General features: G+C 35.5%; 1 protein-coding gene and 2 long non-coding RNA genes across 17 annotated transcripts; 2 read left to right on the forward strand and 1 right to left on the reverse strand.

The window, feature by feature from the left end:
- The first annotated feature begins 278 nt into the window (after window positions 1–278).
- LOC143303746 (uncharacterized) lies at window positions 279–786 on the forward strand. Its single transcript, XR_013060347.1, has 2 exons — window positions 279–410; window positions 480–786. It is a non-coding gene; the product is annotated as an uncharacterized LOC143303746 (long non-coding RNA).
- Window positions 348–22,102, reverse strand: LOC143303742 (uncharacterized). Of its 15 annotated transcripts, none has more exons than XM_076625441.1 (13): window positions 21,713–22,001; window positions 21,567–21,612; window positions 21,403–21,491; window positions 21,079–21,300; window positions 16,162–20,976; window positions 12,566–16,086; window positions 12,064–12,313; window positions 10,493–11,961; window positions 10,347–10,392; window positions 4,942–10,271; window positions 1,348–4,866; window positions 844–1,091; window positions 348–741 (listed from the first exon to the last, which is right to left on the reverse strand). In XM_076625441.1, the coding sequence occupies exons 1-4, from the start codon at window positions 21,957–21,959 to the stop codon at window positions 21,236–21,238; spliced, it is 447 nt and encodes a 148-aa protein (XP_076481556.1). In that variant the 5' UTR covers window positions 21,960–22,001; the 3' UTR covers window positions 348–741; window positions 844–1,091; window positions 1,348–4,866; window positions 4,942–10,271; window positions 10,347–10,392; window positions 10,493–11,961; window positions 12,064–12,313; window positions 12,566–16,086; window positions 16,162–20,976; window positions 21,079–21,235. The 15 variants fall into 15 exon arrangements, with proteins under 15 accessions (XP_076481556.1, XP_076481563.1, XP_076481561.1 ...); XM_076625448.1 differs by having other exon boundaries at window positions 10,766–10,888; window positions 11,368–11,961; window positions 16,162–21,300; XM_076625446.1 differs by having other exon boundaries at window positions 10,493–10,888; window positions 11,368–11,961; window positions 16,162–21,300.
- Window positions 21,491–22,652, forward strand: LOC143303745 (uncharacterized). The gene is made up of 2 exons (XR_013060346.1): window positions 21,491–21,739; window positions 22,000–22,652. It is a non-coding gene; the product is annotated as an uncharacterized LOC143303745 (long non-coding RNA).
- Window positions 22,653–25,825: the final 3,173 nt, after the last annotated feature.

Genomic DNA, 25,825 nt, shown 5'->3' on the forward strand with positions numbered 1-25,825 from the left:
AACAATGACTATCGAAATTCGAAAACAACACAATCCATGCTATCGCACTAAGGTAGCACACAGTATTGACACACACACAATATCATGAAACACAAACAATATTACAGAAACACTACAAAATAAATTATAATAATTAACAAATTAACTATTTCAACAACACGCTACTGTTGACATTAAACAAACGATATACGCAAGCGACCATGTTGAAAAATTCGTCGCGCGCACATACAAATAATAGCCAATACAATGTAATACAGCATCATAATAGCAATGTTAGGTACTAATAAAAAAAAAAAAAAAAAAGGGAGAGAGTTAAGGCAAATATATATAGTAAATAACAACTAACGTAATCATAACATATTATATATATTATACTATATACAGAGATACAGTATTCATACAAGGAACAGGTCCGAATGAAACATATATATAAAAAAAAAAAAATATATAATATATGTATATATTAACTATTTTTGTAGGTGTGTACAGAACTGATGGCGAATTCATCAACCATTCTCTGAACGACGGATGGAAGAACATGTAGGTGTTGTCCAGACGTTTCACGAGGAATCCAGAGAGCATTTTGAATCTCTGCAGAAAATCCTTCCATGCATGTTCGTTTACAAAAACCTGACAGACATCGAAAGAATTTTTTTTTTAGTCCAAGGAATAGCAATCCGCACCGTAGAACTGTAAAGCACCTGTACGCCACTCACGAAACCAAATACTTTTGCTATCCATCTGTAAACAAACAACATCTATAACAATACATATAATTTTCACTTATGTTTACCAATATATATACACGCATGTTGTAAAGTAGGCGATATTTATAACACTCACTTCCATTGATAATGCAAGTGACTCGTAAAATAAGTCGTCATATTTACCATTACACGCACATATATATATATATATATATATTCAAAGACAAGCTATAATTGGAATTCCTATTGATAATATATACTTATATATTTATAACGATAAAACAAATCTCATCTATATTACTTATCAATACGTATGCATATATGTATATAATTATAACCCAGCATTCATAATATTTATTTTCACTGATAACATGTACGTAAAACCTAAAATAAAACAAAAGTTTTAATAATAAAAAAAAAAAAGAGAGAGAAAAAAATAATATAATATATATATATATATATAAATATAAAAATTTTCTTTTTTTCTATACATATATTAATAATAATAAAAAGTTATTCTTATTTCTGATAAACTCGAAAGTAAAACGACAAATGACAACATTATACCATGATATACTGACACAAAGACGCAACACACAGAAGAAACTAATAGAGAATGCTTTAAGCTTGGCAAACTTACCGCCCGACGAATTTGCATACACCATAACCAAAACCCAGGACGCATGGCTCTGATCGCAGGAGAAGCGGTCCATATAGTCAAATGCATTCCGGTACAAGTAAAAGTACGACATACAACAAAATGCTACTCGGAGCTACCCGTTTGGCAAGGGAATCGCACCACAGAAACTCCGCCCGGACGTGCGCCAAACGTGGCGATATTCAGCATCATCGTCGTTGGCCACGAGCGAAATATATATATATATATATATATATCCCGAAAAAAAAACCTGGATGCACTACGGGACCACGTCATGTTCCCGGCAGGAAAAACTGCAGTCCTGAACACATTGGCCAGAAGAGCGACAGGAAAAACAATCGTCCCTGGAACAGTAAACATCCTGGGAACGATGGACGACAACACCAGTAGTCACTCAACAACCAACGACATCTACGTCCGCCTTGAGCGAACTCAGTGACACAATCAGTCAAATTTCCTTTGGAAATTTGAACTCCAAGGGCGGGGGTGTCACGTCCCGCGCTCCGCACGCGCCGTAACAAGAACAAGAAAACTATTCTATACAAAACGCGCGAATAAGGATTTGAATGCACAAACGAACGCACGGCGCTACGAAACTAAAGGAAGGATTAACAAAACGAGGGCGACTAATAAATCCAACCAGTATAAAATAAAACAAATAAAACCAGCTAATGGATTGAACGAGTTACGAACCAAACAAATAAACCGGGAAATAAGAAAGCTACAAAAGGGGAAATAATTGAAACGCCAGAAATACATGTATATATAAATATATTTTAATCAATCAACTTGGAGAGTTACATATAAGTATAAACACTAATGCTAGACATGTAATAAACTAGTAAATATTAGAGACAGTGCTTCCAATACTATATTAACAATTTATGAAATATAAGTATATACGAAGTCAAAAACTAATAGTCTAACGAATACATAAAACATACAATATTGAATTATTAAAGAAATAAAAGTTACATTGTCAGAAACATATATATATGTGTGCGCATTCTATCAAACAGATGCATACTTAAAACTAGCCTACATTCCGGTAAAGAATTATAAAATAAGAACTACATTACGAAACATGCATGTCTATATATAAATATATAAATTATATTCTAAACTAAACTACTATTAATGTATGCTCTTTCTACATTATTGATTCAAATTGATAATCTAAGATACATACTTAAAACTAGCCTACATTCCGGTAAAGAATTACAAAATAAGAACTACATTACGAAACATGCATGTCTCTACGCAAACATATAAAAAATCTATAAACTAAACTACTATTAATGTATGCGCATTCTACGTTATTGATTCAAATCGATAATCTAAGATACATATTTAAAGTTAGCTTACGTTCCAGTAAAGAATTATAAAACAAGAACTACACTGCGAAACATGCATGTCTCTATGCAAACATATAAAAATCTATGTATGCTCATTCTACATTATTGATTCAAATCGATAATCTAAGATACATATTTAAAACTAGTTTACGTTCCAGTAAAGAATTATAAAATAAGAACTACATTACGAAACATGCATGTCTCTACATAAACATATAAATAATCTATTTTCTAAACTAAAACTACTATAGAACACACAACGCAACACTTGGGACTAAGCGACAACCTGTCGATAGCCCAAACGCTCAAAACAATTAACAGCGCAACGACTTGAGGAATTGGGTACAGAAATTCTACCATCAAACACAAATATGTAAACACACATTAAACGCACAATAATCTAGAAACAAAACCTTCAATACTATGTTGTCACAATACAAGATATATATGTATATATGAAATCAAATGATTGACACATAACCTCAAATACACAACACTATATCACTAAAGAATCTAAATGAAAATCACTTTGCCAGAAATATATACATATATACGTGTGCGTGTGCGTGTTCTATCTTATTAAAAGAAATTAATATAAAATAAATAATTAACATTTCATTTCGTATGAACACTACATGGGCAAGAGAAATATGCATATAAATACGTATATAAATATATATATATATATGTGTGAGTGCATATGTTTTATATTATCGAATACTCTATAAAATAAACTACTCAAAGCAATAAATAACGCAATCGAAGAATTACAAAACATTAGCTATACTGAAGTGACACACAACATAAACATATATATATACGTATATTCACACGAGTTATACTTTAAAACAATATTAATAAATAAATGTTCTAATTGCGGTAGAATAAGGAAAAACGAGCGACAGACGAAAAATTACTTCGATATCAAACAAAACTAAAGAGCCGTCACTAAAACTTTGCTGATGACATTTATGAGCAGCCATGTTGGATTTACACGCGTCATGGCGACAGGTATATTAGGGATTAATGGCAGTCAGGCGTGAGAAACAAATCACGAAAACACATTGTTAACACTTTTCTTTAATAAATTCTATGCGCAACTACAAATGTAAAAATATATATATATATATATAATTAATTAAAAAGGGGGGAAATATAAAATTAAATATATTTAACGTACATAAAATAGATAACACATTTAAAAAATATATATGTATGTCGGAGATGAAAGGGAAGCCGAAGCCTTTCCTTGGAAATTTTGGGAACATCCTCTAGTACCTTAGCCTAGATTTTATTATAGTTGTAATTGCTTAAGATTTGTAATAAGCGAGATTGGGTTCGAGGTGACAATCGGTCGCTGAACGTAGCCACGGTCACGGGATGGATGTTTTATCTAACGGAGGTCTGGAGTGGTTGTATGTGTTTTCCGAGAAATGTGGTTGTGGCGGCATGCGGCCTCGAGAGCGGGCCTAGCCACGTGTGATGTTGCCTCGGAGGTGCCGATGCAATGGGACATACATTGCATTAGTAATCAAAACTCCAGGCAGAAACTGCCTAGCAACGGCGTTTGGAACTTTCTCGATGCTTCCAACGAGTGTGCCTAGCAACGGCGTTTGGAACCTTCTCGATGCTTCCAAACGGGTATAGAAAACAAAATGCAATCGTACAGGGAGAAAAAATCTCCACGAGGCTGGCATTCTTGCGATTGCCTTGGAGAGTGATACATCGAGCATTTTCGACGATCGCATTTGCGTCTAAGTTAGTTTCGCTTAGTAAGGAGTTATCCCGGTGACCGTGGATTCGTTTGAACTCAAACATTGCTAATAGTATTATTTAATTTAATTATTCGTAGATCGTATTATTCATTAGGCTTAGTGTTTGTTAGACTTATTATTAGTTGTACTTATTACTTGTTAAGCTTAGTGATAGACCTGTATATACGTGTAAATAATCTCGGCTTTGTGAAACGATGGCTAGTCCACATGAAGAGTCGTCGCGCGCCCAAAATTCGAATCGTGATCCGACATATATATATATATATATATACATCGTACATAAAAACAAAATACATCTAAAAATAATAATAATAAGGAACCTCTGATGGAAATGCCTTCGCAAACATTGTCCGAACGTCGATCACCGAAGCCTAGGGGAACAACAAAAAGGGAAAAAACATTAAAATCGCAAAAAACAACCAGAATATGCGAATATCCAAACTTACGAAAAATAACTCAAAGAAGGAGGTCCTTGTTGTGGGAGAGCAGCGGATGTCGCGCGTGTTGCCCGAGCGAGCATCGAAGTGATAATGATGCTGCGGCCGCCAGCCCTTGCACGCGCCGAAGAAACACCGGTAATTCCCACGGTACAGCACGTGGAAGTTTCTCGCGGAAAGGACTAGATCAGCGTGGAATGCTTCAAAATCTCCTAGACGCTAGCTCAGCAGAAACACAGGACTGATAAAAACTAAGTCGAAATATGGAATTTACATTTTGTCACGTACGATTCCAAGAAACCCAAACTGCAACATCCCGATTCCCACGGAAGCGTACCCCCAGTGGACCACCACCCCGTGGGGGATGGCATTATAAATAAGCGTAGCAACATAGCGCAGCGCTCATTATTATTCTGGTGAACATTCTTATTACGGTTCATTATTCTTTGTTCATTATTATAGTGTCCATTCTTCTTATAATTTGCGTTCGTTCATTTTTTATAGTGTTCATTCCTTACGGCTCATTATTCTTCGCTCATTAGTTTGTTCATAATTCTTGTGATCGTTTGTTATTACGGCCCATTATTAATTTATTACTACGTTCGTTATTGCGCTCGTCACTGCGTTTAGAAATTTTGTATAGTATTTTGCGTTTCGGGGTCTTTAGTTTTTCGGTCAAGAAAAGAGAGTCGCGACTAAGTAAAAAGAAAATTTTATCTTTGAAGTCCTCATTTCATCGTTTAAACACAAACGCGCATTGTAATTGCGGTATTAATCCAGCTAAGTGAATTGCTCAGTCTGTATTAAAATAGATAAATAAAGTAAGAGTTGATAGTAAACTATATTCGAGTTCAAATAATAAACCCAACAAAACTTTGACGACCACCGGAGCGGCTGAGGCAATGGCACCAGACAGCACCTACTCCTCAAGGTAAGAAAATTAATTTTGAAAATTTCCTTCTTCTCTGGTAATCTCGTTGCCCTCGAGAATTGAATTAGAACTTCCTATCATCGATTTCGTTTTATTTTCGTGAACGGTTTTGAAGATAGAATCATTGTTTAAACTTTTAACAAAAGAGTTGTCCGCTGTGTCGGCTTGTGCGAACGGTGTTTTCAGCTACTGAAATATCCACTGATCTTCGCATTCCTCCTCCCATTGTTGGTAAAATATTACCCGTCTTTGGGCAAGGCTTGCGAAATCACACAAGTCCCGCACAGAAAGGACTATTAAATACATCGTCGGGGTCAATCGAAAATTAAGAACAATACCGGCATTGCTATTAACCGATATTCTTGTCATCATTGCATGCGATTGCAAGAGAGATATAACAGAACAATTTCCCTTCGAGAATTTAACCAAAGGATCGTTCGCTGTGTTGGCTTGTGCAAACGGTGTTTTCGATTATCGAAAACACCCATCGATCTTCGCATTCCTCCTCCCACTGTTGGTAAAATATTACCCGTCTTTGGGCAAGGCTTGCGAAATCACACGAGTCCCACACAGAGAGGATCGTTAGAATCATCCTCGATTATTAAACTCAAAAGGCAAGAAAATCGTGGTGACAGAATCCATCGTAGTAAATGAATTGAATTTCGGTTCTAACGGCAAACTACTACAGCGAAATTAAAAGAGAAGAAGAAGTCAAACGTAAAAATAAATTTATATAAAACAACGAAAAATCTCACATTCCTATCCAATCCAGCAACGCTAAAATATATATATCTAGCTAATAAAATATATATATAATAACCTAAGCCATTTTACATTCAAATAAAAATCCGTTCAACGAGGAAAAATATTTATAGTACCCAGCTTTAATCCTCTCCCGTGCTAGTATCCCTGCGCATAGCAGGTTAGCCGAAAAGTGGAATTCGTTTACCAGTTGCATTAAGCGTCAGTTAACGCTACCCATTAAACGTAAAAGAAAATAATAAAAATAAAATATTTTGAAATAGTCCTTAGACTATTTCTGGTGGCAGCAACTACCGTATTAATTAGAAATCTAAATCAGTATTAAAACACACAATAATATCATTTCAATTTATTTCCCTTCCGATTAAATTCAAAACTCAAACTATAAAAAAAAAATTTTCAGTAAAATTTAACTTTAGATTTGATCGATTTAAACAAATAGATACGTAACAGAGTAAAGTAATAAATTTTTGGTGGCAGCGGTGGGATACGCTCCACGGAGGATTAAAGTTGGTTTAAACGGTTCGATTCGCTCCACAAGGGATTAAAGTTGTCACGATTATCGATAAAATATATACCTAAGAAATAATGTCGACTAAATTAGAATCGTTGGACAAAGGCATGATCTTGATGTTATCGGAAAAACTTAAAGCATGGGATGCGAATTTTCGCGACATGAGTACAGCAATGAATAAATTACAAGACGATGTGCGTTCACTGAAAATAAAAAAGGAAATCAAGACACCCGTATCATCGCCGATAATTTCCCAAGCGACAGTACCGATAGAAGTTAATCCCCAATCAATTAAGTTAAAAGATGCAATAGAGACAGTACCAGTGTTCGACGGACATCGACCCTCGGTATTTCGATTTTTAAGAGCATGCGAGCGTGCACGAAACATGGTTCCTAGGCATCAAGAATCTCAGTTAGTAAAATTATTAACGAATAAGCTTCGCGGACACGCGTTTCTCGCCGTAGAAGACACAGAAGTAATAAGTTCAAACGATTTCGGGAATAAATTAAAAGATATGTTCGGTCCGGGAAAAACGGTTAACGAATATAAAGGGGAATTAGCTACAATATTTCAACGACCGGGAGAAGATATTTTGGACTACATAGAACGCGTCAAAGATCTCAGGCTGGCGATAATGAACGGGGAAAGGTACGAGTACGGCACCGTATTTCAAGATAGGATAGATCGAGACACGAGGGAAGCTTTCGTTAAGGGGCTCCCAAGTAAAGATAGCAGGATACCAATCCTTGGACGATGCGTACCGCCAAGCCGTGAAAGCAACACGAGAATTAAAACAAGTGAACAATAGAATTCGATACCAACGTCCGACACCTTCGGATAATTATAACCAAAACAACGCTCATCCACCATACAATAGTATCTATACTGTAAACAACCGCCAGGACTGGAGATTTGTACCGCCGTCGCAGAAACATCTAAACAACCCGGGAATAGAAGTAAATGTCAGGAAAGAAACAAGAGCAATAACTTGGGAAGAAAAACGCATAAATAAATACCTCGATAGAGATCTAAATCAATAGAGAGATGCTGATCATTTCAACCAATCAACTTTTCAATGCAAACACCATTCCGTTGCTGTGATAAGGGATAATGTCACGTTAAATAATAAAAGGACGCACGGTGCCATAGACAGGATCATGAGTGAGAAATTTTCTGAGTTACCAAACAAGATAAATAATATTAGTGCCAAAGAACTTTCAGACAAAGCAGAAACTAGGAAATTGAACGACGAGACGACAGGCAATGCTTATCCACTGCCTAACATCACAGAGATATTGGACCCGCTGGGAAGTGCAAATCGCCTCTCCACGTTCGACTTGGTAAAGATACAAAAGCAAGACTCCACGAATTTCGTGAATGTTTCAACCATAATAGGAAAAGAGATAGCGAGTACATCTCACTCAAAAACTTCTATAAAACCATCAGAAGGAAACTTTATCGAACTCAAAGCCAAATCATTAAATTGCAAGGAAGATTACACTATAGAAAATAAAAATATAGCTATCCCTAAATCCAAAACAGAATCTATAAGCAAAAAGGTTTGTAATAAAAATTCAAAGAATAATTCCAAATCTACCAAAAATATTCCTAAACGTTCCATACAAATAAATAATAATTTAATTATAATAAGCACTTCCAGTAAAACTATTCATCCTGAAAAGGTAGAGAAAAATAAAGGTGCTGCGAATAAAATAAATGAAGAAGAAAAAAGGGTAACTAAGGAAAAGGATTCTAAACATTTTCAAGCTGAAGAAACGCAAGTTCAACGAGCTCAAAGAAATCAAAAGGGAGAAAACAGGGAATCACCAGTCGAAGATATATATAAAAACTTGAATAAATACGCTAGCCATTGGATTATAATTGGATTAAAAATACTTTATTGGTTACTACATCTAATATTTGACGTAGGTAACATAGTAAGTAGTGCTGATCTTATGATTCCCCCAGGAAAATATGGATGGTATCACACTATACTATATACAAAATATTTTTGGGTTAATATGGCTGCGGCACTCTCAAAAATTTGTATCTTAAATGCTATTAGCAAGCAATTGGATAATTGGATCAATGTCAGTAAACCTGTGTCTTGGCGCAAAATAAAAACTAAAATGAAGGAAAGGAACGAAATTCTCCCCGCACAAATTAGTTTCGGACATCTAGCCAGAGAACCTATTGGTGAAGTAACAATCGAAGAGAACACGGAACCAACATGCGCAGAATATCTCGAAGATCTGTTCAATAAAATTAACACTGTACAACGAATGGCAAGAGAAAATTTGATAAAATCCAAACTAAGACTAACGATCGACGAATTAACCCTCAAGATTTTAAAACAGGAGATTCGATATATCTACTAAAAGAACCTAGTAAAGGAAAATTCTCCGATCAATATACTGGACCATACAAGCTGCTAGAAATCTTGCAGAACCAGAACGTCAAGATTGAAGTAAAAGGGATTCCGCGAACGGTGCACTTAAACAAGCTAAAACTAGCGCATAACCGAAATAAGCAATGAATAAAGTGATTTCAGTGGGCAACGTAGTGCAGTAGTGTATGTTGTAGTGCTGTTCGTCGAATAATACAGATATCGAACACCTAAAAGAGAAAAGGAAAAATTATTATGTGTACTCTAATTATTGTTTGAATATAAAACGTGTTGATTCAATAAATAATTAAAAGAGTGAAAGTGAAAGTTACCTTGTGAACAAGTGATCAACAAACAAGAAAGTGTACGTGTAAGTATAGGTTATGGATCGTTGTTCGCGGAACATAATGTATGACAGCTACCTAAAATAAGTGAATAAATTAGTCTCAATTGTCTCAGTGCAAAATACAAGGTTACTAAGTGTTATAACTATATTGTGGATAAATCAAAAGGAAGTGTGACACTGTTGGTCGAATAATACAGATAGCAAAAACCTAAAAGAAAAAAAAAGAAAATTATCAGGTGTACTCCAATTATTGTTTGAATATACAACGTGTTGATTCAATAAAAATTAAAAGAGTGAAAGTGAAAGTTACCTTGTGAACAAGTAATCATCATACGAGAAGGTTTACGTGCAAAATAGGTTATGGATCTCGGTTTGCGAAACACCATGTACAACAGCCAGCTGAAAAATAAATGAACAAATTAACTTCAACTGCCTTAATGCAAAATACAACAGTACTAAATGTTATAACAATACTATGGAAGCATGGCACTGTTCGTCGAACAACACAGATGGCGGAAACCTGAAAAGAAAAAGAAGTTTATTACAAATGCTCCGATTACTGTTTGAATGTAAAACGTGTTAGTTCAACGAATAACTAAAACAGTGGAAGTGCAACTTACCTCGTGAACAATTAATCACCATACAAGGTAGTGTACATGCATGAATGTCGCAGATTAACAAGAAGAAATAAAATAGCTGATAAGTGTAGAAAGTGGTTAGAAAATAATTAAGATAGATTAATTGAAAGTAAAAGGATATCTTATTATGTATTAATCTACGTAGTATTGTTATATTATTATATCTAACATGTAGAAGTGGATTTTGTAATACACAATAGCGGTCGCACACACAATGCATTATACACATATTAAACTAAATAAACTAAACAGTACCATTATGGCCACAGATATAAGACGATTGAAGACAACCGTAGTAAGTATCCAAGGCATATCGAAGAATCAGATGATGTTGTGGGAATGATCTAGGTAAGTGATGCAACATCGAAAGAGTAGAATCTGAAGAATTACAGACAATGTTAATCTAACAAGTAGATTTTAATCACTAATAAGGGAACTAACTCATATCATACACAAAATAATAGCAAATAGCAAGTACATGCAATAATAAATTAATAGGGAAAATAAGAAAGGTTAATAAACACAGGAATAGGTTAGAAATTAATCAAGATAGACTAACTAAATATTAACAACATGACTGAACTCGGTGCAAAGGAATAAAGTTACGTTACACAAAATAACTGGTAACACAATACACAAAAAAAAGACGAAAAAAAAAAACATTAACTAAATTAAACGAGATTTATATAAATGCGAGTCACGTATAATCAAAACAATGACTATCGAAATTCGAAAACAACACAATCCATGCTATCGCACTAAGGTAGCACACAGTATTGACACACACACAATATCATGAAACACAAACAATATTACAGAAACACTACAAAATAAATTATAATAATTAACAAATTAACTATTTCAACAACACGCTACTGTTGACATTAAACAAACGATATACGCAAGCGACCATGTTGAAAAATTCGTCGCGCGCACATACAAATAATAGCCAATACAATGTAATACAGCATCATAATAGCAATGTTAGGTACTAATAAAAAAAAAAAAAAAAAGGGAGAGAGTTAAGGCAAATATATATAGTAAATAACAACTAACGTAATCATAACATATTATATATATTATACTATATACAGAGATACAGTATTCATACAAGGAACAGGTCCGAATGAAACATATATATAAAAAAAAAAAAATATATAATATATGTATATATTAACTATTTTTGTAGGTGTGTACAGAACTGATGGCGAATTCATCAACCATTCTCTGAACGACGGATGGAAGAACATGTAGGTGTTGTCCAGACGTTTCACGAGGAATCCACAGAGCATTTTGAATCTCTGCAGAAAATCCTTCCATGCATGTTCGTTTACAAAAACCTGACAGACATCGAAAGAATTTTTTTTTTAGTCCAAGGAATAGCAATCCGCACCGTAGAACTGTAAAGCACCTGTACGCCACTCACGAAACCAAATACTTTTGCTATCCATCTGTAAACAAACAACATCTATAACAATACATATAATTTTCACTTATGTTTACCAATATATATACACGCATGTTGTAAAGTAGGCGATATTTATAACACTCACTTCCATTGATAATGCAAGTGACTCGTAAAATAAGTCGTCATATTTACCATTACACGCACATATATATATATATATATATATATTCAAAGACAAGCTATAATTGGAATTCCTATTGATAATATATACTTATATATTTATAACGATAAAACAAATCTCATCTATATTACTTATCAATACGTATGCATATATGTATATAATTATAACCCAGCATTCATAATATTTATTTTCACTGATAACATGTACGTAAAACCTAAAATAAAACAAAAGTTTTAATAATAAAAAAAAAAAAGAGAGAGAAAAAAATAATATAATATATATATATATAAATATAAAAATTTTCTTTTTTTCTATACATATATTAATAATAATAAAAAGTTATTCTTATTTCTGATAAACTCGAAAGTAAAACGACAAATGACAACATTATACCATGATATACTGACACAAAGACGCAACACACAGAAGAAACTAATAGAGAATGCTTTAAGCTTGGCAAACTTACCGCCCGACGAATTTGCATACACCATAACCAAAACCCAGGACGCATGGCTCTGATCGCAGGAGAAGCGGTCCATATAGTCAAATGCATTCCGGTACAAGTAAAAGTACGACATACAACAAAATGCTACTCGGAGCTACCCGTTTGGCAAGGGAATCGCACCACAGAAACTCCGCCCGGACGTGCGCCAAACGTGGCGATATTCAGCATCATCGTCGTTGGCCACGAGCGAAATATATATATATATATATATATCCCGAAAAAAAAACCTGGATGCACTACGGGACCACGTCATGTTCCCGGCAGGAAAAACTGCAGTCCTGAACACATTGGCCAGAAGAGCGACAGGAAAAACAATCGTCCCTGGAACAGTAAACATCCTGGGAACGATGGACGACAACACCAGTAGTCACTCAACAACCAACGACATCTACGTCCGCCTTGAGCGAACTCAGTGACACAATCAGTCAAATTTCCTTTGGAAATTTGAACTCCAAGGGCGGGGGTGTCACGTCCCGCGCTCCGCACGCGCCGTAACAAGAACAAGAAAACTATTCTATACAAAACGCGCGAATAAGGATTTGAATGCACAAACGAACGCACGGCGCTACGAAACTAAAGGAAGGATTAACAAAACGAGGGCGACTAATAAATCCAACCAGTATAAAATAAAACAAATAAAACCAGCTAATGGATTGAACGAGTTACGAACCAAACAAATAAACCGGGAAATAAGAAAGCTACAAAAGGGGAAATAATTGAAACGCCAGAAATACATGTATATATAAATATATTTTAATCAATCAACTTGGAGAGTTACATATAAGTATAAACACTAATGCTAGACATGTAATAAACTAGTAAATATTAGAGACAGTGCTTCCAATACTATATTAACAATTTATGAAATATAAGTATATACGAAGTCAAAAACTAATAGTCTAACGAATACATAAAACATACAATATTGAATTATTAAAGAAATAAAAGTTACATTGTCAGAAACATATATATATGTGTGCGCATTCTATCAAACAGATGCATACTTAAAACTAGCCTACATTCCGGTAAAGAATTATAAAATAAGAACTACATTACGAAACATGCATGTCTATATATAAATATATAAATTATATTCTAAACTAAACTACTATTAATGTATGCTCTTTCTACATTATTGATTCAAATTGATAATCTAAGATACATACTTAAAACTAGCCTACATTCCGGTAAAGAATTACAAAATAAGAACTACATTACGAAACATGCATGTCTCTACGCAAACATATAAAAAATCTATAAACTAAACTACTATTAATGTATGCGCATTCTACGTTATTGATTCAAATCGATAATCTAAGATACATATTTAAAGTTAGCTTACGTTCCAGTAAAGAATTATAAAACAAGAACTACACTGCGAAACATGCATGTCTCTATGCAAACATATAAAAATCTATGTATGCTCATTCTACATTATTGATTCAAATCGATAATCTAAGATACATATTTAAAACTAGTTTACGTTCCAGTAAAGAATTATAAAATAAGAACTACATTACGAAACATGCATGTCTCTACATAAACATATAAATAATCTATTTTCTAAACTAAAACTACTATAGAACACACAACGCAACACTTGGGACTAAGCGACAACCTGACGATAGCCCAAACGCTCAAAACAATTAACAGCGCAACGACTTGAGGAATTGGGTACAGAAATTCTACCATCAAACACAAATATGTAAACACACATTAAACGCACAATAATCTAGAAACAAAACCTTCAATACTATGTTGTCACAATACAAGATATATATGTATATATGAAATCAAATGATTGACACATAACCTCAAATACACAACACTATATCACTAAAGAATCTAAATGAAAATCACTTTGCCAGAAATATATACATATATACGTGTGCGTGTGCGTGTTCTATCTTATTAAAAGAAATTAATATAAAATAAATAATTAACATTTCATTTCGTATGAACACTACATGGGCAAGAGAAATATGCATATAAATACGTATATAAATATATATATATATATGTGTGAGTGCATATGTTTTATATTATCGAATACTCTATAAAATAAACTACTCAAAGCAATAAATAACGCAATCGAAGAATTACAAAACATTAGCTATACTGAAGTGACACACAACATAAACATATATATATACGTATATTCACACGAGTTATACTTTAAAACAATATTAATAAATAAATGTTCTAATTGCGGTAGAATAAGGAAAAACGAGCGACAGACGAAAAATTACTTCGATATCAAACAAAACTAAAGAGCCGTCACTAAAACTTTGCTGATGACATTTATGAGCAGCCATGTTGGATTTACACGCGTCATGGCGACAGGTATATTAGGGATTAATGGCAGTCAGGCGTGAGAAACAAATCACGAAAACACATTGTTAACACTTTTCTTTAATAAATTCTATGCGCAACTACAAATGTAAAAATATATATATATATATATAATTAATTAAAAAGGGGGGAAATATAAAATTAAATATATTTAACGTACATAAAATAGATAACACATTTAAAAAATATATATATATGTCGGAGATGAAAGGAAAGCCGAAGCCTTTCCTTGGAAATTTTGGGAACATCCTCTAGTACCTTAGCCTAGATTTTATTATAGTTGTAATTGCTTAAGATTTGTAATAAGCGAGATTGGGTTCGAGGTGACAATCGGTCGCTGAACGTAGCCACGGTCACGGGATGGATGTTTTATCTAACGGAGGTCTGGAGTGGTTGTATGTGTTTTCCGAGAAATGTGGTTGTGGCGGCATGCGGCCTCGAGAGCGGGCCTAGCCACGTGTGATGTTGCCTCGGAGGTGCCGATGCAATGGGACATACATTGCATTAGTAATCAAAACTCCAGGCAGAAACTGCCTAGCAACGGCGTTTGGAACTTTCTCGATGCTTCCAACGAGTGTGCCTAGCAACGGCGTTTGGAACCTTCTCGATGCTTCCAAACGGGTATAGAAAACAAAATGCAATCGTACAGGGAGAAAAAATCTCCACGAGGCTGGCATTCTTGCGATTGCCTTGGAGAGTGATACATCGAGCATTTTCGACGATCGCATTTGCGTCTAAGTTAGTTTCGCTTAGTAAGGAGTTATCCCGGTGACCGTGGATTCGTTTGAACTCAAACATTGCTAATAGTATTATTTAATTTAATTATTCGTAGATCGTATTATTCATTAGGCTTAGTGTTTGTTAGACTTATTATTAGTTGTACTTATTACTTGTTAAGCTTAGTGATAGACCTGTATATACGTGTAAATAATCTCGGCTTTGTGAAACGATGCCTAGTCCACATGAAGAGTCGTCGCGCGCCCAAAATTCGAATCGTGATCCGACATATATATATATATATATATATATACATCGTACATAAAAACAAAATACATCTAAAAATAATAATAATAAGGAACCTCTGATGGAAATGCCTTCGCAAACATTGTCCGAACGTCGATCACCGAAGCCTAGGGGAACAACAAAAAGGGAAAAAACATTAAAATCGCAAAAAACAACCAGAATATGCGAATATCCAAACTTACGAAAAATAACTCAAAGAAGGAGGTCCTTGTTGTGGGAGAGCAGCGGATGTCGCGCGTGTTGCCCGAGCGAGCATCGAAGTGATAATGATGCTGCGGCCGCCAGCCCTTGCACGCGCCGAAGAAACACCGGTAATTCCCACGGTACAGCACGTGGAAGTTTCTCGCGGAAAGGACTAGATCAGCGTGGAATGCTTCAAAATCTCCTAGACGCTAGCTCAGCAGAAACACAGGACTGATAAAAACTAAGTCGAAATATGGAATTTACATTTTGTCACGTACGATTCCAAGAAACCCAAACTGCAACATCCCGATTCCCACGGAAGCGTACCCCCAGTGGACCACCACCCCGTGGGGGATGGCATTATAAATAAGCGTAGCAACATAGCGCAGCGCTCATTATTATTCTGGTGAACATTCTTATTACGGTTCATTATTCTTTGTTCATTATTATAGTGTCCATTCTTCTTATAATTTGCGTTCGTTCATTTTTTATAGTGTTCATTCCTTACGGCTCATTATTCTTCGCTCATTAGTTTGTTCATAATTCTTGTGATCGTTTGTTATTACGGCCCATTATTAATTTATTACTACGTTCGTTATTGCGCTCGTCACTGCGTTTAGAAATTTTGTATAGTATTTTGCGTTTCGGGGTCTTTAGTTTTTCGGTCAAGAAAAGAGAGTCGCGACTAAGTAAAAAGAAAATTTTATCTTTGAAGTCCTCATTTCATCGTTTAAACACAAACGCGCATTGTAATTGCGGTATTAATCCAGCTAAGTGAATTGCTCAGTCTGTATTAAAATAGATAAATAAAGTAAGAGTTGATAGTAAACTATATTCGAGTTCAAATAATAAACCCAACAAAACTTTGACGACCACCGGAGCGGCTGAGGCAATGGCACCAGACAGCACCTACTCCTCAAGGTAAGAAAATTAATTTTGAAAATTTCCTTCTTCTCTGGTAATCTCGTTGCCCTCGAGAATTGAATTAGAACTTCCTATCATCGATTTCGTTTTATTTTCGTGAACGGTTTTGAAGATAGAATCATTGTTTAAACTTTTAACAAAAGAGTTGTCCGCTGTGTCGGCTTGTGCGAACGGTGTTTTCAGCTACTGAAATATCCACTGATCTTCGCATTCCTCCTCCCATTGTTGGTAAAATATTACCCGTCTTTGGGCAAGGCTTGCGAAATCACACAAGTCCCGCACAGAAAGGACTATTAAATACATCGTCGGGGTCAATCGAAAATTAAGAACAATACCGGCATTGCTATTAACCGATATTCTTGTCATCATTGCATGCGATTGCAAGAGAGATATAACAGAACAATTTCCCTTCGAGAATTTAACCAAAGGATCGTTCGCTGTGTTGGCTTGTGCAAACGGTGTTTTCGATTATCGAAAACACCCATCGATCTTCGCATTCCTCCTCCCACTGTTGGTAAAATATTACCCGTCTTTGGGCAAGGCTTGCGAAATCACACGAGTCCCACACAGAGAGGATCGTTAGAATCATCCTCGATTATTAAACTCAAAAGGCAAGAAAATCGTGGTGACAGAATCCATCGTAGTAAATGAATTGAATTTCGGTTCTAACGGCAAACTACTACAGCGAAATTAAAAGAGAAGAAGAAGTCAAACGTAAAAATAAATTTATATAAAACAACGAAAAATCTCACATTCCTATCCAATCCAGCAACGCTAAAATATATATATCTAGCTAATAAAATATATATATAATAACCTAAGCCATTTTACATTCAAATAAAAATCCGTTCAACGAGGAAAAATATTTATAGTACCCAGCTTTAATCCTCTCCCGTGCTAGTATCCCTGCGCATAGCAGGTTAGCCGAAAAGTGGAATTCGTTTACCAGTTGCATTAAGCGTCAGTTAACGCTACCCATTAAACGTAAAAGAAAATAATAAAAATAAAATATTTTGAAATAGTCCTTAGACTATTTCTGGTGGCAGCAACTACCGTATTAATTAGAAATCTAAATCAGTATTAAAACACACAATAATATCATTTCAATTTATTTCCCTTCCGATTAAATTCAAAACTCAAACTATAAAAAAAAAATTTTCAGTAAAATTTAACTTTAGATTTGATCGATTTAAACAAATAGATACGTAACAGAGTAAAGTAATAAATTTTTGGTGGCAGCGGTGGGATACGCTCCACGGAGGATTAAAGTTGGTTTAAACGGTTCGATTCGCTCCACAAGGGATTAAAGTTGTCACGATTATCGATAAAATATATACCTAAGAAATAATGTCGACTAAATTAGAATCGTTGGACAAAGGCATGATCTTGATGTTATCGGAAAAACTTAAAGCATGGGATGCGAATTTTCGCGACATGAGTACAGCAATGAATAAATTACAAGACGATGTGCGTTCACTGAAAATAAAAAAGGAAATCAAGACACCCGTATCATCGCCGATAATTTCCCAAGCGACAGTACCGATAGAAGTTAATCCCCAATCAATTAAGTTAAAAGATGCAATAGAGACAGTACCAGTGTTCGACGGACATCGACCCTCGGTATTTCGATTTTTAAGAGCATGCGAGCGTGCACGAAACATGGTTCCTAGGCATCAAGAATCTCAGTTAGTAAAATTATTAACGAATAAGCTTCGCGGACACGCGTTTCTCGCCGTAGAAGACACAGAAGTAATAAGTTCAAACGATTTCGGGAATAAATTAAAAGATATGTTCGGTCCGGGAAAAACGGTTAACGAATATAAAGGGGAATTAGCTACAATATTTCAACGACCGGGAGAAGATATTTTGGACTACATAGAACGCGTCAAAGATCTCAGGCTGGCGATAATGAACGGGGAAAGGTACGAGTACGGCACCGTATTTCAAGATAGGATAGATCGAGACACGAGGGAAGCTTTCGTTAAGGGGCTCCCAAGTAAAGATAGCAGGATACCAATCCTTGGACGATGCGTACCGCCAAGCCGTGAAAGCAACACGAGAATTAAAACAAGTGAACAATAGAATTCGATACCAACGTCCGACACCTTCGGATAATTATAACCAAAACAACGCTCATCCACCATACAATAGTATCTATACTGTAAACAACCGCCAGGACTGGAGATTTGTACCGCCGTCGCAGAAACATCTAAACAACCCGGGAATAGAAGTAAATGTCAGGAAAGAAACAAGAGCAATAACTTGGGAAGAAAAACGCATAAATAAATACCTCGATAGAGATCTAAATCAATAGAGAGATGCTGATCATTTCAACCAATCAACTTTTCAATGCAAACACCATTCCGTTGCTGTGATAAGGGATAATGTCACGTTAAATAATAAAAGGACGCACGGTGCCATAGACAGGATCATGAGTGAGAAATTTTCTGAGTTACCAAACAAGATAAATAATATTAGTGCCAAAGAACTTTCAGACAAAGCAGAAACTAGGAAATTGAACGACGAGACGACAGGCAATGCTTATCCACTGCCTAACATCACAGAGATATTGGACCCGCTGGGAAGTGCAAATCGCCTCTCCACGTTCGACTTGGTAAAGATACAAAAGCAAGACTCCACGAATTTCGTGAATGTTTCAACCATAATAGGAAAAGAGATAGCGAGTACATCTCACTCAAAAACTTCTATAAAACCATCAGAAGGAAACTTTATCGAACTCAAAGCCAAATCATTAAATTGCAAGGAAGATTACACTATAGAAAATAAAAATATAGCTATCCCTAAATCCAAAACAGAATCTATAAGCAAAAAGGTTTGTAATAAAAATTCAAAGAATAATTCCAAATCTACCAAAAATATTCCTAAACGTTCCATACAAATAAATAATAATTTAATTATAATAAGCACTTCCAGTAAAACTATTCATCCTGAAAAGGTAGAGAAAAATAAAGGTGCTGCGAATAAAATAAATGAAGAAGAAAAAAGGGTAACTAAGGAAAAGGATTCTAAACATTTTCAAGCTGAAGAAACGCAAGTTCAACGAGCTCAAAGAAATCAAAAGGGAGAAAACAGGGAATCACCAGTCGAAGATATATATAAAAACTTGAATAAATACGCTAGCCATTGGATTATAATTGGATTAAAAATACTTTATTGGTTACTACATCTAATATTTGACGTAGGTAACATAGTAAGTAGTGCTGATCTTATGATTCCCCCAGGAAAATATGGATGGTATCACACTATACTATATACAAAATATTTTTGGGTTAATATGGCTGCGGCACTCTCAAAAATTTGTATCTTAAATGCTATTAGCAAGCAATTGGATAATTGGATCAATGTCAGTAAACCTGTGTCTTGGCGCAAAATAAAAACTAAAATGAAGGAAAGGAACGAAATTCTCCCCGCACAAATTAGTTTCGGACATCTAGCCAGAGAACCTATTGGTGAAGTAACAATCGAAGAGAACACGGAACCAACATGCGCAGAATATCTCGAAGATCTGTTCAATAAAATTAACACTGTACAACGAATGGCAAGAGAAAATTTGATAAAATCCAAACTAAGACTAACGATCGACGAATTAACCCTCAAGATTTTAAAACAGGAGATTCGATATATCTACTAAAAGAACCTAGTAAAGGAAAATTCTCCGATCAATATACTGGACCATACAAGCTGCTAGAAATCTTGCAGAACCAGAACGTCAAGATTGAAGTAAAAGGGATTCCGCGAACGGTGCACTTAAACAAGCTAAAACTAGCGCATAACCGAAATAAGCAATGAATAAAGTGATTTCAGTGGGCAACGTAGTGCAGTAGTGTATGTTGTAGTGCTGTTCGTCGAATAATACAGATATCGAACACCTAAAAGAGAAAAGGAAAAATTATTATGTGTACTCTAATTATTGTTTGAATATAAAACGTGTTGATTCAATAAATAATTAAAAGAGTGAAAGTGAAAGTTACCTTGTGAACAAGTGATCAACAAACAAGAAAGTGTACGTGTAAGTATAGGTTATGGATCGTTGTTCGCGGAACATAATGTATGACAGCTACCTAAAATAAGTGAATAAATTAGTCTCAATTGTCTCAGTGCAAAATACAAGGTTACTAAGTGTTATAACTATATTGTGGATAAATCAAAAGGAAGTGTGACACTGTTGGTCGAATAATACAGATAGCAAAAACCTAAAAGAAAAAAAAAGAAAATTATCAGGTGTACTCCAATTATTGTTTGAATATACAACGTGTTGATTCAATAAAAATTAAAAGAGTGAAAGTGAAAGTTACCTTGTGAACAAGTAATCATCATACGAGAAGGTTTACGTGCAAAATAGGTTATGGATCTCGGTTTGCGAAACACCATGTACAACAGCCAGCTGAAAAATAAATGAACAAATTAACTTCAACTGCCTTAATGCAAAATACAACAGTACTAAATGTTATAACAATACTATGGAAGCATGGCACTGTTCGTCGAACAACACAGATGGCGGAAACCTGAAAAGAAAAAGAAGTTTATTACAAATGCTCCGATTACTGTTTGAATGTAAAACGTGTTAGTTCAACGAATAACTAAAACAGTGGAAGTGCAACTTACCTCGTGAACAATTAATCACCATACAAGGTAGTGTACATGCATGAATGTCGCAGATTAACAAGAAGAAATAAAATAGCTGATAAGTGTAGAAAGTGGTTAGAAAATAATTAAGATAGATTAATTGAAAGTAAAAGGATATCTTATTATGTATTAATCTACGTAGTATTGTTATATTATTATATCTAACATGTAGAAGTGGATTTTGTAATACACAATAGCGGTCGCACACACAATGCATTATACACATATTAAACTAAATAAACTAAACAGTACCATTATGGCCACAGATATAAGACGATTGAAGACAACCGTAGTAAGTATCCAAGGCATATCGAAGAATCAGATGATGTTGTGGGAATGATCTAGGTAAGTGATGCAACATCGAAAGAGTAGAATCTGAAGAATTACAGACAATGTTAATCTAACAAGTAGATTTTAATCACTAATAAGGGAACTAACTCATATCATACACAAAATAATAGCAAATAGCAAGTACATGCAATAATAAATTAATAGGGAAAATAAGAAAGGTTAATAAACACAGGAATAGGTTAGAAATTAATCAAGATAGACTAACTAAATATTAACAACATGACTGAACTCGGTGCAAAGGAATAAAGTTACGTTACACAAAATAACTGGTAACACAATACACAAAAAAAAGACGAAAAAAAAAAACATTAACTAAATTAAACGAGATTTATATAAATGCGAGTCACGTATAATCAAAACAATGACTATCGAAATTCGAAAACAACACAATCCATGCTATCGCACTAAGGTAGCACACAGTATTGACACACACACAATATCATGAAACACAAACAATATTACAGAAACACTACAAAATAAATTATAATAATTAACAAATTAACTATTTCAACAACACGCTACTGTTGACATTAAACAAACGATATACGCAAGCGACCATGTTGAAAAATTCGTCGCGCGCACATACAAATAATAGCCAATACAATGTAATACAGCATCATAATAGCAATGTTAGGTACTAATAAAAAAAAAAAAAAAAAAGGGAGAGAGTTAAGGCAAATATATATAGTAAATAACAACTAACGTAATCATAACATATTATATATATTATACTATATACAGAGATACAGTATTCATACAAGGAACAGGTCCGAATGAAACATATATATAAAAAAAAAAAAATATATAATATATGTATATATTAACTATTTTTGTAGGTGTGTACAGAACTGATGGCGAATTCATCAACCATTCTCTGAACGACGGATGGAAGAACATGTAGGTGTTGTCCAGACGTTTCACGAGGAATCCACAGAGCATTTTGAATCTCTGCAGAAAATCCTTCCATGCATGTTCGTTTACAAAAACCTGACAGACATCGAAAGAATTTTTTTTTTAGTCCAAGGAATAGCAATCCGCACCGTAGAACTGTAAAGCACCTGTACGCCACTCACGAAACCAAATACTTTTGCTATCCATCTGTAAACAAACAACATCTATAACAATACATATAATTTTCACTTATGTTTACCAATATATATACACGCATGTTGTAAAGTAGGCGATATTTATAACACTCACTTCCATTGATAATGCAAGTGACTCGTAAAATAAGTCGTCATATTTACCATTACACGCACATATATATATATATATATATATATTCAAAGACAAGCTATAATTGGAATTCCTATTGATAATATATACTTATATATTTATAACGATAAAACAAATCTCATCTATATTACTTATCAATACGTATGCATATATGTATATAATTATAACCCAGCATTCATAATATTTATTTTCACTGATAACATGTACGTAAAACCTAAAATAAAACAAAAGTTTTAATAATAAAAAAAAAAAAGAGAGAGAAAAAAATAATATAATATATATATATATAAATATAAAAATTTTCTTTTTTTCTATACATATATTAATAATAATAAAAAGTTATTCTTATTTCTGATAAACTCGAAAGTAAAACGACAAATGACAACATTATACCATGATATACTGACACAAAGACGCAACACACAGAAGAAACTAATAGAGAATGCTTTAAGCTTGGCAAACTTACCGCCCGACGAATTTGCATACACCATAACCAAAACCCAGGACGCATGGCTCTGATCGCAGGAGAAGCGGTCCATATAGTCAAATGCATTCCGGTACAAGTAAAAGTACGACATACAACAAAATGCTACTCGGAGCTACCCGTTTGGCAAGGGAATCGCACCACAGAAACTCCGCCCGGACGTGCGCCAAACGTGGCGATATTCAGCATCATCGTCGTTGGCCACGAGCGAAATATATATATATATATGTCGGAGATGAAAGGAAAGCCGAAGCCCTTCCTTGGAGATTTTGGGAACATCCTCTAGTACCTTAGCCTAGATTTTATTATAGTTGTAATTGTTTAAGATTTGTAATAAGCGAGATTGGGTTCGAGGTGACAATCGGTCGCTGAACGTAGCCACGGTCACGGGATGGATGTTTTATCTAACGGAGGTCTGGAGTGGTTGTATGTGTTTTCCGAGAAGTGTGGTTGTGGCGGCATGCGGCCTCGAGAGCGGGCCGAGCCACGTGTGATGTTGCCTCGGAGGTGCCGATGCAATGGGACATACATTGTATTTAGTAACCAAAACTCCAGGCAGAAACTGCCTAGCAACGGCGTTTGGAACCTTCTCGATGCTTCCAACGAGTGTGCCTAGCAACGGCGTTTGGAACCTTCTCGATGCTTCCAAACGGGGATAGAAAACAAAATGCAATCGTACAGGGAGAAAAATCTCCACGAGGCTGGCATTCTTGCGATTGCCTTGGAGAGTGATACATCGAGCGTTTTCGAGGATCGCATTTGCGTCTAAGTTAGTTTCGCTTAGTAAGGAGTTATCCCGGTGACCGTGGATTCGTTTGAACTCAAACATTGCTAATAGTATTATTTAATTTAATTATTCGTAGATCGTATTATTCATTAGGCTTAGTGTTTGTTAGACTTATTATTAGTTGTACTTAGTATTTGTTAATCTTAGTGATAGACCTGTATATACGTGTAAATAAAATCTCGGCTTTGTGAAACGATGGCTAGTCCACATGAAGAGTCATCGCGCGCCCAAAATTCGAATCCTGATCCGACATCAGAAGTGGGATCAGAACCGTTTAAAGTGCTACAAGGGCAAATGGACCTTATACGCGAGTTAATTCAGACGCTAGCGCACAAAACGGGGGAGCAACGACCGAGTACGGAATCTAAGGATGCAACGTTACCACGTTTTGACCCCGAAGGCGCGGGCGCCGATCCATCCGCGTGGTGCTCTCATGCTGATCTGATTTTGAAAGACCACCCGATGCAAGAGAGTGCGTTACTTTCCGCTCTAAATCGCGCCCTAAGGGGTTCTGCTGCGCATTGGCTTTCACAAATGGTGCGCGGTGGAAAGCTTACCTGGCCAACGTTTAAGGAACAATTTCTTTCGCGTTTTGGTGGCAGAGAGACAGCCGCTTCGGCGTTAATAAGGATATCCAGAGAACGACCGTCGGAGACTGAATCTCCGGGAGCGTACGGTAGTCGCCTCCGCTCCATGCTGCAGATGAAGTTGCAAGATCTAACGATGCCCGAAGTGATCAATGCCCTCGCCCTTTATATGCTGAGTTCACAAGATCGACGCTTTCGGCGACTAACGCTCGCGAATAATATCAGGACGGAGGACCAATTTCATGATGAAATGAGGATTCTCCTTTACAACGATCAGCCGACATTTTCGCCAAGAAATTCACTAACGGAACCTGAAGCTAAACGCAGCAGGCTATCAGTTCCTCGGATTAAGTGCTACCGCTGTGGTGCTCACGGACATAGGAGAACGGAGTGTCGCCTGCAAACACAAACGGGGAAGGAGCAGGATATACGAAACCCGAAGGAAAAACGACCAGCCGCATCGTCGAAGGTGACCTGCTTCAAATGCCACGAGGAGGGACATATCGCGCCTAATTGCCCATCATCGCGGAAAAGAAACTACGATTCCATTGACGAACGCCGGATCGACTCCTGTGTAGTAGAAGCTCCGGCTGGTAGATTAAGCCATCTGGGTGAGTCGTATCCATTTTACTTTGATTCTGGGGCCG

Source organism: Bombus vancouverensis, chromosome 16, assembly GCF_051014615.1.
Source record: "Bombus vancouverensis nearcticus chromosome 16, iyBomVanc1_principal, whole genome shotgun sequence".
In the NCBI taxonomy this organism is placed as follows: domain Eukaryota; kingdom Metazoa; phylum Arthropoda; class Insecta; order Hymenoptera; family Apidae; genus Bombus; species Bombus vancouverensis.

What these genes read in the sequence shown, in the direction of transcription:
- LOC143303742 (XM_076625447.1), bottom strand. Translation starts at nt 21,959, where the DNA reads ATGTGTATAATGCATTGTGTGTGCGACCGCTATTGTGTATTACAAAAT. An exon ending in GGTGATTAATTGTTCACGAG is followed by an intron (nt 21,613 to 21,712) that starts GTAAGTTGCACT and finishes TTTTCTTTTCAG; the next exon opens with GTTTCCGCCATCTGTGTTGT. An exon ending in GATGATTACTTGTTCACAAG is followed by an intron (nt 21,301 to 21,402) that starts GTAACTTTCACT and finishes TTTTTCTTTTAG; the next exon opens with GTTTTTGCTATCTGTATTAT.